This window comes from Miscanthus floridulus, chromosome 8 (assembly GCF_019320115.1).
Source record: "Miscanthus floridulus cultivar M001 chromosome 8, ASM1932011v1, whole genome shotgun sequence".
In the NCBI taxonomy this organism is placed as follows: domain Eukaryota; kingdom Viridiplantae; phylum Streptophyta; class Magnoliopsida; order Poales; family Poaceae; genus Miscanthus; species Miscanthus floridulus.
Genome location: NC_089587.1, coordinates 182,274,353 through 182,289,747, shown reverse-complemented (window position 1 = coordinate 182,289,747; position 15,395 = coordinate 182,274,353). Strand labels below are relative to the sequence as shown.

General features: G+C 42.7%; 1 protein-coding gene and 1 pseudogene across 1 annotated transcript; both read left to right on the top strand.

The window, feature by feature from the left end:
* The first annotated feature begins 12,142 nt into the window (after positions 1 to 12,142).
* LOC136470282 (protein ALP1-like) lies at positions 12,143 to 13,722 on the top strand (annotated as a pseudogene).
* A 137-nt stretch (positions 13,723 to 13,859) lies between these two features.
* LOC136470281 (uncharacterized) lies at positions 13,860 to 14,927 on the top strand. Its single transcript, XM_066468176.1, has 2 exons — positions 13,860 to 14,201; positions 14,286 to 14,927. Exons 1-2 carry the CDS (start codon positions 13,860 to 13,862, stop codon positions 14,925 to 14,927), a joined length of 984 nt encoding a protein of 327 aa, XP_066324273.1.
* The last annotated feature ends 468 nt before the right edge of the window (positions 14,928 to 15,395 follow it).

Genomic DNA, 15,395 nt, shown 5'->3' with positions numbered 1-15,395 from the left:
TCTAGCGGTTTAGTGAAGATATCCGCTAATTGATCTTCGGATCTTACACCTTCTAGTGATATATCATTTTTAGCTACATGATCTCTTAGAAAGTGATGGCGGATATCTATATGCTTGGTGCGAGAGTGTTGAACCGGATTATTTGCAAGTTTTACCGCACTTTCATTGTCACACAAAAGAGGTACTTTCTCTAGAACTACTCCATTGTCTAGTAAAGTTTGTTTCATGTATAATATTTGTGCACAACAAGCACCCGCGGCAATGTATTCCGCTTCGGCGGTGGACAAAGCCACACTATTTTGTTTCTTGGAGGACCAAGACACAAGTGATCTACCAAGCAAATGGCACCCTCCGGATGTGCTCTTTCTATCAACTTTGCATCCGGCGTAATCCGAATCAGAATAGCCAATTAATTCAAATAAAGCTCCTTTGGGATACCAAAGGCCAATGCTTGGCGTGTGCTTAAGATACCTAAGGATTCTTTTTACGGTAATTAAATGTGTTTCCTTAGGACTAGCTTGAAACCTAGCACACATACACACACTAAACATGATGTCGGGCCTAGATGCGGTTAAATACAACAAGCTACCAATCATAGAACGGTAGAGAGTTTGATCAACCGAGTTACCTCCCTCATCTAGGTCGAGATGTCCATTGGTAGGCATTGGGGTCTTGATTGGCTTACATTCATCCATCTTGAATCTCTTGAGAAGGTCTTTTATGTATTTCTCTTGAGAGATGAAGATGCCTTCTTTCATTTGCTTGACTTGAAAACCAAGAAAGAATGTAAGCTCACCAATCATTGACATCTCGAACTCCTTAGACATCAATTCACCAAATTCTTTACATGAGTCTTCATTTGATGATCCAAAGATAATATCATCAACATATACTTGACAAATGAAGATATGCCCATCAAGCTTCTTGGTGAATAGTGTGGTGTCGACCTTCCCAATGGTGAAGCCCTTCTCAATAAGGAAACCCCGAAGGCGCTCATACCAAGCTCTTGGGGCTTGCTTAAGCCCATATAGTGCCTTGGACAACCTATAAACATGATTAGGATATCTAGGGTCTTCAAACCCGGAAGGTTGATCAACATAGACTAGTTCATTAATAAAGTCATTTAAGAATGCACTTTTCACATCCATTTGATATAGTTTCATTTCATGATGTGATGCATATGCAAGAAGGATACGGATGGCTTCTAATCTTGCAACCGGTGCAAAGGTTTCTCCAAAATCTAAACCTTCAACTTGAGAGAACCCCTTTGCCACTAGTCTTGCCTTGTTCCTCACAACAACACCTTGATCATCTTGCTTGTTGCGAAACACCCACTTTGTTCCAATCACTCTTGCACCTTTTGGTCGCTCTTCAAGATTCCAAACTTCATTTCGAGTGAAGTTGTTCAACTCTTCATGATGGCATTGATCCAATCCGGATCTTTTAGAGCTTCTTCTACCTTGATAGGCTCATAGCAAGAGACAAAAGAGTGATGAGCAATAAATGAGGTAAGTTTTTGAGATCTAGCCATCACCCCCTTTGTTGGACTCCCTATGATGAGATCTTGTGGATGATCTTGTAGGAGAGGTGTATTTCTTCTATTGACCACTTGAGGAGGAGGTTGTGGAGCATCAACATCTTGTGCTTGTACCACCATTTGCCCATGGGAGATATGAGTATCTTCATTTTCTACTCTCCCAACTTTTTCACCATCTTGTGGTACATTTGATGAAGAAGGTTGGTTAATGACTTGTATATCATCTTCATCATCTTTTGGCTTGATGTCTCCCACCGGAATATTCTTCATAGCCTCCCTCAATGGTTCATCACCTACATCATCAAGATTCTCATGTGCTCCTTGGGAGCCGTTAGATTCATCAAATTCCACATCATATGTTTCTTCAACCAAGCCGGTGGCATGATTAAATACTCTATATGCTTTGGACTTCAATGAGTAACCAACAAGAAAACCTATATCATAACGCCTTTGAAACTTCCCTAGGTGTTGTCGCTTCTTGTAGATGTAGCACTTGCAACCAAACACCCTAAAGAAGGAGACGTCCGGCTTCTTCCCATTGAGCAACTCATATGGTGTCTTGACAAGGAACTTTTGAAGAAATAGGCGGTTGGATGCATAACATGCGGTGTTGATTGCTTCTGCCCATAGAGCTTCGGGGGTGTTGTACTCATCTAGCATTGTCCTTGCAAGAGTGATCAAAGTCCGGTTCTTTCTCTCAACTACACTATTTTGTTGAGGAGTATAGGTTGTGGAGACTTCATGTTTGATTCCAACTTCATCACAATAAGCTTCTATGTTTGTGTTGTCAAACTCTTTGCCATTGTCACTTCTTATCTTCTTGAGCTTCACTTCAAATTCATTTTGTTCTCTCTTGGCAAACTTCTTGAAACAAGATGCAACTTCGGATTTGTCATGAAGGAAGAACACCCATGTATATCTTGAATAGTCATCCACAATCACAAGATAATAGAGATTTCTTCCCAAACTCTTGTATGTTGTTGGTCCAAATAAATCCATGTGTAGGAGTTCTAGCACTCTTGTGGTTGACATGAAAGCTTTGGTTGGATGAGTGTTTGCAACTTGCTTGCCGGCTTGACATGCACTACAAAGCTTGTCCTTCTCAAACTTCACATCCTTCAACCCTCTCACCAAATCATTTTTCATAAGCTTCTTGAGTGAGCTCATCCCAACATGAGCAAGTCTTCTATGCCATAGCCACCCAAGTGTTGTTTTGGTGAATAGGCAAGTCTTCAAGTTTGCATCTTCGGAGGTGAAGTCAACTAGATATAAGTTGTTGTATCTAAATCCATTGAATATCACTTGATTGTCATCTACCTTGGATACAACAACCTCCTTCTCGGTGAATAAGCATTGAAAGCCAAGATCACACAATTGCCCAACGGATAGCAAGTTGAAGCTCAATGAAGCAACATAGAGCACATTTGAGATGGAATGATCATTTGATATTGCCACTTTGCCCAATCCTTTGACCTTGCCCTTTGAATTATCTCCAAATGTTATTTTCTCTTGTCCATCTACCTCTTCATCTAGTGAGGTGAACATACGAGGATCACCGGTCATATGTTGAGTGCAACCACTATCAATAACCCAATGACTTACACCGGTCTTGTAGTTCACCTACACACAAGAGATTCAAGCTTTAGGGATCCAAACTTGTTGAGGGCCCTTCACCTTCTCAACAAGTGACTTAGCCACCCAAATTTTCTTAGGCCTACTCTTGTTGGGGGGACCTAAGAACATGACTTTCATCTTTCCACTCGAATCTTTTTTAAGCATGTAGTGAGCATTGAAAGCAAAGGGTCTAGCATGCTTGGGCAAGGGTTGTGGTGGTGGAGTTTGACACTCATGAGCAAAATGGCCTTCTTGTCCACATTCAAAACATCTCTTTGGCTTTGGCTTTGGCTTTGATTGTTGGTGTTGAGCTTGAGCCTTCTTCTTCTCTACACTTGCCATATATCCAATGCCACTTCTATCCATCTTCATGACGGTATTCATGAGTAGCTCACTTTGGAGATGCTTGCCTCTAGCAAACTTGCTCAATCCCACCTTGAGATGCTCTTTCTCCATCTTGAGCTTCTTGTTCTCTTCCTTGAGAATATCATTGTTCTTCTCCTCCTTGAGTTTCTTGATTTCTTCTTTTAACTTCTCATTCTCAAGGATCACCTCTTTGTCATGATCAAGAGTTTCTAGCACAATGGTGTTGTGACTTTTCATCTCTTCAAGATCTTTCATGAGCTTCTCATTGTTACTCTTGAGCTTGACATACTCATTATAGTCATTGCATTCAACCACTTGCTTGCCCTTGCTACTAGATCCATGCTTAATGCTTTCATCAATTAAATCATCACATGAGGTAGCTATATCAATCTTAACAACATGGTTAGTAACATCTTGTGGCTCATTTGGTAAGAATTCTTGTGCAATAATAAGGGTATCATAATTGATCTTTAGAGTTGCATATTCATCTTTTAGCTTATTGTGACTAGTGATAAGCTCATTGTGTACCCACTCAAGTTTATCATTTTTATCTTTAAGCTCTTTCTTAGAAGATTTGAGCTCCTTGAGTTTGGATGATATAGAATCATTTGTTTTCTTGAGCTCATCATTAGCCTTTTCTAATGTATCACACTTAGCTAAGAGTGAATCATTTTTAGCATCAAGCTTTTCATTTGTAGCTCTACTCTTTCTAATGATCTTAGTATATTTTCTTAGTATTTTGACAAGATCATCATAAGTAGGTGAGTCATCATCATCGCTATCACTATCATCATCACTAGCATGTTCATCATCACTACTATCATCACTCTTAGTTACCTTGCGTTCACCTTTGGCCATAAGGCATAGGTGTGTAGAGGATGATGGCGATGGTGGTGGTGAAGATGCAAGATCAATAGCAATGGCGGCCACCTTTTCATCGTCACTATCATCATTGGATGATCCACTTGATGAATCAATGTCCGTGAGCCAATCACCGACAATATAGGCCTTGCCACTCTTCTTCTTCTTGTAGAACTCCCTCTTTTTGCCATCTCTCTTCTTGTATGGCTTGTTCTTCTTCTTTTCATCTTCATCACTTGAATCATCTTTCTTGCCCTTGTTCTTGAACTTGTCTTTCTTGGGCTTTGTGCATTGATGAGCTAGATGACCAAGTTCGCCACAATTGTAGCAATCCATCTCGGAGATTGGCTTTCTTCTTGAGCTAGTGAAGAACTTCTTCTTTTTGCCATCAAACTTGATGCCACTCTTGTTTAGCCTTTTTAGCATCTTGGTGGTCTTTTTCACCATGAGGGCAAGGCTTTCTTCATCATCTTCATCACTTGAGCTCTCATACTCAAGTCTTGCTTTGCCCTTGTCTTGGCTAGCTTTGAATGCTAAGTCTTTCTCTTTCTTCTTTGTAGAGGATGAGCCATCTTGTGGTGTGATGTGCATGTACATCTCATGAGCATTGATCTTTCTCAAGATTTGTGTCGGTGTAGCGGCGAAAAGATCACCTTGATGTAGCACGGTCACAATGTGCCCATATTTGTCAATGGGGAGGACACTCAAGATTTTTCTCACAACGTCGGATGGTGACATTTGAGTGAGTCCAAGCCCATTGACTTCCTCTACAAGAACATTTAATCAAGAATACATCTCATTAACACTTTCTTTGGGAAACATCTCAAAAGAATTTAGCTTTTTAATCACAAGATGATAGCGTTCCTCACGCTCACTCTTGGTTCCCTCATGGAGTGCACAAATGTCCGACCATAGTGCATGGGCGTCTTTGTGGTTCCTTACACAATTAAACACATCTTTGCAAAGGCCTCTAAAGATGGTGTTGCGAGCCTTTGCATTCCATTTTTCATAATTCACTTCATCGCCTTGAAGTTGTGCGGCATTCCTAGGTGCTGGGAACCCTTGAGAGGCGGCTCTAAGAATTCCAACATCTAGAGCTTCTAAGTAAGCCTCCATGCGGATTTTCCAATATGGAAAATCATCTCCCTCAAAGATAGGAGGAGGACCATCCCCGTGAGACATCTTGCTTTAAGCGATTAAGCTTAAAAACGTGAGCACGAGGCTCTGATACCAATTGAAAGGATCAAGATGCCCAAGAGGGGGGTGAATTGGGCTAATTCTAAATTTTCTTGCAATAATCAAATCCTAAGGATAGCCCAATTAACCCCTTGTGCCTAGAAAAGTGTTTATATCAAACTAAAGCACAACAACCTCTCAACCTAAGTTCCAAACTTACTCTAGCAAGCAATTCTTATGGAAGTAAAGACAAGTATTGAATTGCTCAAAGTAAATGCTCAAAGTAAGTGCTCAAAGTAAATAGAGAGAGAAAGGAATGCGGTGATGTTTTGCCGAGGTATCGGAGAGTTGCCACTCCCCACTAGTCCTCGTTGGAGCACCCGCGCAAGGGTGTAGCTCCCCCTTGATCCGCGCAAGGATCAAGTGCTCTCTACGGGTTGATTCTTCGACACTCCGTCGCGGCGAATCACCCAAAGCCGCTCACAACTTGAGTTGGATCACCCACAAGCTCCGCCGGGTGAACACCAAACTCCCAATCACCACCAAGCCGTCTAGGTGATGGCGATCACCAAGAGTAACAAGCACGAACTCTCACTTAACCACGTGAAGCCTAATGAGAAGATGGATGCACACTTTGCTACTCTTGATTTGCTAGTGAGGCTACTCTCTTGGATTCTCAAATCACAAACACCTCACTAGGATCTTGCTCTTCTTGGCACTCACAAACGTGTTTCTAAGCTGTTGGAATGAGCAAAAGATACTCCACTCATGAGTGGAGCTTCTATTTATAAGCCAGCCTGAAAAACGAACCGTTATGAGCCTCTGCGGGATGACCGGACGCTCCGGTCGTGATGACCGGACGCTCCGGTCAGTTCAACCCGCGAACCAGTTTTCAAGTGATGACCGGACGCTGTCAGGGTCTAGTCAGTACCGACCGGACGCGTCCGGTCGCTCTTGGATGCTTACTGTAAACGACCGGACGCTGGATACTCAGGGTCCGGTCATACTGACCGGACGCGTCCGGTCACTCTTTCCCAAGTCTGGACCCTTACTGGAGTCGACCGGACGTTGGCCCTCAGCGTCCGGTCACATGACCTCCCAGCGTCCGGTCACACCAGACTTGATCTTCACGGTCAAATGAACTGACCGGACCCTGCGGCCAGCGTCCGGTCGCACCGAATCCAGCGTCCGGTCAGTGTTTGACCCTCCATTCACTTCCAACTTCCGAACATATGTGAATGAAGTTTGCTCCAAAAGGTCTTAGGCATTCATAGGAGCTACCTAGAGCTAGTTTTAACAAGTGTGCACCACACCTAACTCACTAGACTTAACTAGGTCAAGCTACCCGTTCATACCCCCCTTCATAGTACGGCCAAAGGAAAAACAAAGTCCTAAACTACTCTAAGTGTCTCTCCAACTCCAATCGACACTTAGAACTAGTTATCCTTAACCTTGTCGTCCAACCTTTGAAAACCGAAACGATTTCCATCGTAGGGGCATGACAACCTCGATTGCCCAATCGATCTCCATTACCATGACCTAACTTAATTGTCTCTGCAAAACACATGTTAGTCATAGTAATCTTGTATTGACATTAATCACCGAAATCCAAATAGGGGCCTAGATGCTTTCACATGTGAAACATGACTATGAAACAAAAGTATCATTTCAATTGTTTTTCATCGTTTTAGTACATTCAGTGCTTGATTCTTGTATGACAAATGTGTGGTATGGCTAAATATATTGTTAAACAACTTAGCTATACTTAGAAGGTCATTAGGAACAATGTTCATGTTGATCATTTTGCCTAATTAAGTTTCCAAGTCCTGATTTGACTTGTTTTGACCCTAGGACTTTTTGGTTTGACTATTCAAAAAGTACCACTTAGAATATTTGCATGTCTGAGCAACCTAAAACAAAGTTGTAGCAAATTATATAAGGAACAAAAGTTATTTTGTGACCAAGTCATGAAAATGTGCACAACATGCTCTAAATGGTCCCACAAGTCAGAAATTGGGTTGGGTTCAACACTTAGAAATTTTCTAAGTACAAACTCCACTTTTCAGTTTCTTGAACATGACTTTGGCATGATTTTACTCTCTGTCCTTTGCAAATTAGACATTGATCTCTAAATGAGTTTTGTAGCTGGCATGTAGGTGTACAACTTTTGTTTTGATTTCTTTCGCTAACGATCAACGGATTAGGAGATAGAGCATCACCATTTGGCGCTGTCAGTTAGTTCCTTGTTCTCTGAATCGCGCTACAATGTTTCAGCTTTAGACCGTTCATGGCCGACTAAGGTCAGATGGTGGCCGCCGCATGTCCGCCACGCGCTCGGCTCGCCCTGACCATGCAGCGCGCTGGCTGGCTTGAAGAGGAGCGCGCCCTGCTGCCCTCCGCACGCGCTCTGCCCTCATTCACTCCTCCGTTGCCTTCCCCATTCACAGCCGCAGCGCACCACCGACGCCATCAGCTCCGCCGAGCTCGCTCGAGCTCGCCACGGCGCCACAGCCACCACCATCCCACCCGTAGCTCCGCCATCGCCTCACGGACCTCGTTAGCGCCCTCACGGAGCCAGCCAAGCTGTAGGTGAGCGGCATTGCCGAACCATGCACCACCACGGCATGGCCACCATGTTCACCGCCGGTGATCTCACGCGGTCCCACCTGACCGCTTCACCGTAGCCATTAGCCGTAGCGTAGGAAGGTCCGTCTTGTTCACTGAAAGCTTACGCGCGCCTTGTATGGCCACTAACCGCCGGGGTTCGCCGGAGCACCACCGTGCGCCATGGCCGAGCCGCCGTGGGCCATGGTCGACGTCCGTGGAGTCAGCTAGAGTCTAGTTTTAGGAGTGCTATGGATGCGGGAGGTCGAGGTGGGCACGCCGTTGCCCTCGGTTCCACCGGAGAGATCGCCGCCGGCGAGATGGCGTTGTTTCCGCGCCATTCTTCACCGTGCTCTGCTTTACGGTCACTGACGCACGGGTCCCTTTTGTCAGCCGCCGCTGCTGCGAGGGAACCGGACCTGGGCTATGCCATTTCTGGGCTATGTACGCGCGCAAGTCATGGGCCGCCGGATCTGTTCGGGCTGGCCCAGTAGCTGGTTAGGTTTTCCTTTTTGTTTTGTTTATTTTGTTTTTCCATAGATTTGTGTGCACGATTCAAAAATGTGTAAATCAAGTTTGGTAGATCCAAATGTTATGGTTCCAATTTTGTTGAGTTCCTGGTAATGTCTAGTATTTAATAAAAATATTATATGAGCACAGGTTTTAGAAATTTTGGATGAATTAAATAGGACTTTGAAATGTGTTTTTAGATGCATGCAAACTTGTTGAAATTTTATCTTGAGTTTATGTGGTCCAAAAATTATGAAATTTTGTGGGTATGCTAGTCTTGCTTAGTAGAAGCTCTGGTTAAAATTTCAGAGCTAGTGCCTGTGTGGTTTTTGAGTTATAGATTTTCCTTTTATCATTGATTAATACTTGTGTGAATTTTCAAAATTTTTCTATAAATCCAGTAAAGGTAAAATTTAGTGAGTGCTATTCTTATGATAGAGTGATACTAGGAAAAATGAGAAATCTGTTGCTTGACACTTTTAACTAAGGTTTCCTATTTATGCCTTTTTAAGCACTTATGCCTTGTCATTTTTGTGTAGACTATTTTACTTATCCAAATACCATGAAAATTTTATGGTAGTCTACTTAGAGTAGTACTATACTACTGTAATTTTCTTAGATTTTTATAGGCACCAGAAATATAGGTTGCTGTTGTAGCCCTAGTTTAAAATGAAATAAAATAATCCTCTTTAATGCAAGTTAGTTAATAATGTTCGCTTTGGTGTATCTTTGAAGCATTTAATAAGATGTGTTGACTTAACATATTAGTAGTAGAAGAGAATGCAGTAGATGACATGTGCTTGTAGTATATTTTCTTGGATGATGTTGACTACCTTGCATTCAAAAATATCCATTGTATTCATCTCATCCGATGCACCGATTGCATAAGCACTTACATACATTGCATCATATAGGATCACAAACCAAGAACCCAGTCGTTATATCCAAGGAGCCCGAGGAGCAGTTCGAGGTGTAGCCGTAGGAAGTGCCCGAAGCCGACGAGGAGGACGTTGAGGAACTTCCGGAGTGCCCCGATCACCGTCCGAGCTCCTTCGAGAGAGGCAAGCCCCGGAGCATTTTCTCCTAGTTTGCAATCATTAATTCAATGCTTTACTTTAATTGATGCATTACGTTCAGGAGTTATTTGCAACTGTTGCTGCATTATACCTTGCCTACCTTTGTTATACTATATCCTTGTTACCCGGGTATCCGCAGTTGAGTCAATGCTTAGCTGGCTTAGACAGGTACAAGTCGGGTGATTTCCTGTCACCTACGAGCTATAGGTGGTTACCTGGATCTGCTTGGATGACTATGAAGTCATGGTATAACTAAGTGTTAAATGAAATTGAGACCGGACGGAGACTTGCAGAGTTTTGGACTGTAGTGTTTCCGTCTGTGTCGATTAAGGACCAACCATTGTTGGGCCTCGAGTCATGTTAAACGCATGCCTTACATTTAGCTGGCCGGATAAAGTACCTTCTGACCATGAAGCTGAGAGATTATTCGGGCCGAGTAGATTGCCCGCAACGCACTGTGCCAGAGCAGGTGTGGTAGGACACGGGGGCGAGATGATAAGACCAAAGTGCAGTCGGTCGGCCCCTAGGTACATGTGGTTCCTAGCAAACTCGAGATTCCTGGATAGTTGACTCGGTGATCAATATCTCACTTTAGCGGGTGAGTGAGGTTTGTGTAAGGAATAAATCACCAGCTGGTTAGGAATCGATTCGAATCGCCATCGCTCCTGGATAGTGAGCACTTGACTTGAGTTACTTCATCGTAGTAAATGTTTATGGAACACTTGGACAGTTATAGTGAATATGACAGTATGGAAGTTGTTTAATGATCATTGGTTATCATTATCTGCTTAATCACATGTTTGCTCTAGTATAGGTGCAAATCTAGTCGACAGGTTAATAATAATTAACTTGGCAATAATGCTCATAAAAAGGGTCTTAAAATGCTTAAAATGCTTCTTTTGCAAATGAGTTAGCTACCCTACTATAAAGCCCTTCATAATCCTTGGTGTCATTTATTTTTGGTTATGTCGGGTAAGTCTAGCTGAGTACCTTCTCATACTCAGGGTTTTATTCCCACTTATTGCAGATGGGCAGATGTATTACGGCTACTGTATCAACTGCCTGTATCCTGTGATGGGTGATGCTTAGGACCATGGGCATGGTCATTCCTTACGTCTCGTCTAATGCTTTTGTTGGAGATGATCATTCGCTGGCACTATATTTGAACTCCGCGTGAGTGTGTGTGTGGTTTGAACAAATGGCTTCCGCTACTTTTATTCGAACTTGTTTTGTAATAACTATGTTGAAACTCTGATGTATTTGAGATTGCAAACTTTTATATAATATGTGATGGTGACCGCTAAACTTATTACGATCTTGGCTGGAATGGAAGTTGGTTTGAAATCCTTTGTGATTTCACGGACTACCGGGTTATACGGGCTTAAGTTTGCTAAATCGTCTGCTCTAGCGGATGATTTTCTTACTTAATTTCGTATAATTGGTCGGTTCTGTTACAGCTGGCATCAGAGCATGGTTTAGCGTGTTACTGTTCACAAATGTATTTAAAACAAAAAGGCATTTAGAAAACGTGATTTTCAAAATATAAAGTGTGCCAGTGATCATATCCTTTATGCCTAGTTAAGGACTTTAGGGGTCTATTTGGTTCGTGTCCATAATCTGCCGCGCCGCATTTTAGGCATGCCAAACCGAGTTAGGTAGGTGTTTGGTTTACTACCCTAGGTGAGGCTGCCAAAGAATCTCCGGCGCTGCCACAGTGCTTTGCCACAGGATTTTTTGCCGAAAGTGCGGCGAACGATTCCTTCGCCGCAACTCTGGCGTGCCGACGCGAGCTGCCTTCAGCCCGGGAAAAAATGGCGCGTAACTTTGCCGCGTGTGTGCATATATGGCGCGAAACTGAGCGCGGACCCTTTCCTGGATATTTCTTCACCGCTTATCCTTATCCTTCCTTATCTGTTCGCTGTTGGGGGGAAAAGAACACCGTGCCCGCCGCCGCCGCGGCTCTCCACGGAGGGCGCGTCGCTCTCCCATTGCAACACCGCGGGGCCCGGCATCCGACGCTGCGCGGCTTGTTGGCCTGGCGTGGAGGTTCTACCTCCGGCGTCGCGTTCCTCCGCATCGCTGCCACAGGGCGACGGTGTCGAGGTCAGACCATCTTGTATGCAGGTACATGCATCTGCACATCTCCCAATAGGGAAGTTTTTCTCGGTAGCTGATTGCAGAGGCTTGTGTACTGATCATTATTTGTGGCTTCTTTTGCTAAAAGACAAATGCATTTCTATTGAGTCCATACAAAAAACATATGACATTCAAAATGCTTTTTTTGACGAGTTGTTGGTAGAGATCATCTAGCAGAAGTGAGTAATATTTGTCTAAATTATTTTTCCCCAATCCGATGTGTGTTGAAATTTTTATTTTTTTGGGAATATTTGCTAACCAGATGGATCGAAGGATGAGTCGGTTCATATATTATTACTTCATTTACTACTACCAGTACTACATTTGGAGGAGAAGGTTGTTAGCTGCTATTGCTTTGTGTCTAGCTAGTTACACTTATCTGCTAAACATGCAAAAGTGAGACAGAGAAGCTGTGACATATGGACCCATGTTGGACAGAGATATCTCAAGAGAAACCCATTTAAATCGTTTGTATAATGGTACGGAGGCCCATTGTATTTCTGAACTGCGCATGCAAAAGAATGTTTTTCATATGCTCTGTCAAAGTCTCAGATCACATGGTCTTTTGATGGACACATTGAATGTGACTGTGGAAGAACAAGTGGCAATGTTTATGCATGTTGTGGGTCATAAATGGTCTAATAGAGCTATTGGTTTTGAGTTCATTCGATCAGGTGAGACTGTTAGTAGGTGCTTTAATGAGGTTTTAGATGCGTGTGCAATACTTGCTAGAGAACTCATATACATCAGGACCACTTAAAAACATCCAAAGATCACAAGTAACCTAGGAAGGTTCCACCCTTACTTTGAGGTATAGTCATGAAACACCTTCAGCTAGGATATTGAAACATAAAGGAGAGGCATGCTAATTAGTCTAACAAAACATCATTTGTCTTCCTTAGGGATGCATAGGAGCTTTGGATGGTACTCATATACCAGCATTTGTCCCTGCACACATGCAAGGCAGGTTTAGGGGTAGAAAGTCTATCCTGACTCAAAATGTTCTTGCGGCCGTTGATTTTGACCTATGGTTCATATACGTCTTAGCTGGATGGGAGGGATCAGCTCATGACTCTTATGTACTTGAAGATGCTCTAAGACGCCCCACTGGCCTAAAAATACCTGAAGGTAGGGAGTCATGTTTTTGACAAATTAAACAATACATAGTTCATCTCTAACCTTAAGCAACATGTTCATATTTTAGGAAAATTCTTTCTGGCAGATGCTGGATATGCAGCAAGACCTGGTATACTCCCTCCACATCGTGGCGTCCGTTATCACCTAAAAGAATATAAAGGTGGTAGAGAACCTAAAAATTATAAGGAGTTATACAATCACTGCCACTCCTCTCTTAGGACAACAGTTGAGCGTGCTTTTGGTACCTTGAAGAATCGATTTCAAATCCTTAAAAGTCAACCAAATTTTCCTTTGAAAATACAAGTTAAGATTGTTCTCGCATGTTGTGGGCTTCACAACTGGATACTAGAGCATGCTGCTGATGATGAGTACGTCTACGATGAAGAATCATGGTACAGGGCTTTGCCAAGGAGCAATAGGACATATCGTGACATACGTGCTGAGAGTCAAGCCTGGGTACTTAAAAGAGATCAGATAGCACGTAGTATGTGGAGAGATAAAGTAGGTGAATCAAGCTCTGAGTTGAATCACCCCACTGAGAATATGATTGGTATGTAGTGACGCACAAATAATTGGCATGTAATGAAGAATGCAATATTCCTAAATATGTGTGGCATGTAATGAGACTTCTTTTTTTGCGAGCAATGTAATGAGACTTCTGCAGTGTGCTGGTTGATTCTAATGTTATCAGGTTATAGCATATGAAAATTTCTGTTTATTATAGAGTATAGATAAAAGAATAATTTTTGTTGCCCTTTTCCGTTTTAGTTTTTTCCTGATGAATGATTGTCTGTAGCCTATGCATACCTGTAGTTGTTGCATCTTTCTTGCAACTGGGCAAGATGGTGAAGAAAAAAGGAAAGTTGGATGTTGATGGGCCTATCCGTGCAAGAACCATAACTTGGGAGGAGGACCAGACTAAGTTCATGCTGAATTGGTATATTGAGTATAGGAAACACCAGCATGCAGGTTTTGTGTGGAAGAAGCCACACCATGCAAAGTGTGCTGATGCCTTAAACAAAGAGTTTGGCATGGGTGTAACCATTGAACAGGTTAATCATCACTACAGGGAGTACAAGGACAAGTGGAGGATAGTTGAGACAGCTTTAAGTAACAGTGGAAATGGATTTGATGCAATCAGGTGCAAGGTAACTATTTCTGAATCTGAAAAGAAAAAGCTAAAGGTATGTCTCATAATTTTGCTTGGCATTACAAATACAGAATTTACATGGTCATAGTCTTAAATATTGTCTTGTATTCACATGCAGGATGTAGAGAGGCGCTTGCTTTCTAAGCCCATCAAATTCTATAATGAGATGGAAGAGCTCTTCAAAGGTAGCCATGCAGATGGTTCTCTTGCCATGGATCAAGAAACATGCTTGGATGATGATAAGGGCTCTGATAGTGATGATAGTGGAGGCCTTAATGACATATCTAGTTATGCACATCGAATTGACCTTGAAGGTGATGACTCTGACACATTACCCTCACCTGAAGGTCCTAAAACTAGTCCTAACTATGAAGGTAGTGGAGAAAATAGCTCAAAGAGCCCACGTCGATCTGGAAAGAAGCGACCAAGAGGGGTCAAGTCGCCTAGTAAGAAGCCAACAAAGTCTAAGAGTCGTTTTGCAGATGCCACTGAAGACATCAGCACAACTATGAAGGTCATTGCAAACACTCTTACTCAACCACCTCCTCCACCGCCAGTCCCAATTTCCATGGATCCACATGCTGAATTGTGGAAGAGGTTAGAAGCTTTGCCTATCCATGCAGATGATAAAATCACCGTTGGTGTTTACTTGGCACGAGCTGAAAATGAAGGTATGCGTGGTTGGCTCAGTGCTTCCAGTAACACAACTTTGGAGACTTGGGTGTACCGGTTCTTGTGTAACCAAGATGGTAAGCCATGATAGTCGGACTTTTGCTGAAGGGTCTTTTGGTGAACTTCTTTTGCTTCTTTTGCACATGGAACTATGGAAGTGCTCATCATCTAAGCCTACTGATCATTGAGGCTTTAGTAAATTATGTGCTTATGCTTTTGGATAGGGTTGGTAGTAGTTGATGGTTCTGTATGACTATATATAGCCCAAATCTGAAGACCAGTAGGTGCTGCTGCTTTTGTATAGGACAGACTGAAGTGGTCCTTTGCAACTCATCATGCTTTTGTGTATACTAATATAGCTAGGAACTAGAATGGATATGTCAAGTTGTCATCCTGCTGTTAATTATTGCTCAGTATGTTCACTGGTGCTAATTACTTGCATTCTTTTCCACCATGTTGGAGTGAAAAGTGTCGAAATTCTGGTGTGGTGACTTCAAGTGGTAAGCTCACCTCTTCCTAGAATAAGGTAATTGTAATAAACTTTAGCCGTGAACCA

What these genes read in the sequence shown, in the direction of transcription:
- LOC136470281 (XM_066468176.1), top strand. Translation starts at nt 13,860, where the DNA reads ATGGTGAAGAAAAAAGGAAAGTTGGATGTTGATGGGCCTATCCGTGCA. An exon ending in CTGAAAAGAAAAAGCTAAAG is followed by an intron (nt 14,202 to 14,285) that starts GTATGTCTCATA and finishes ATTCACATGCAG; the next exon opens with GATGTAGAGAGGCGCTTGCT.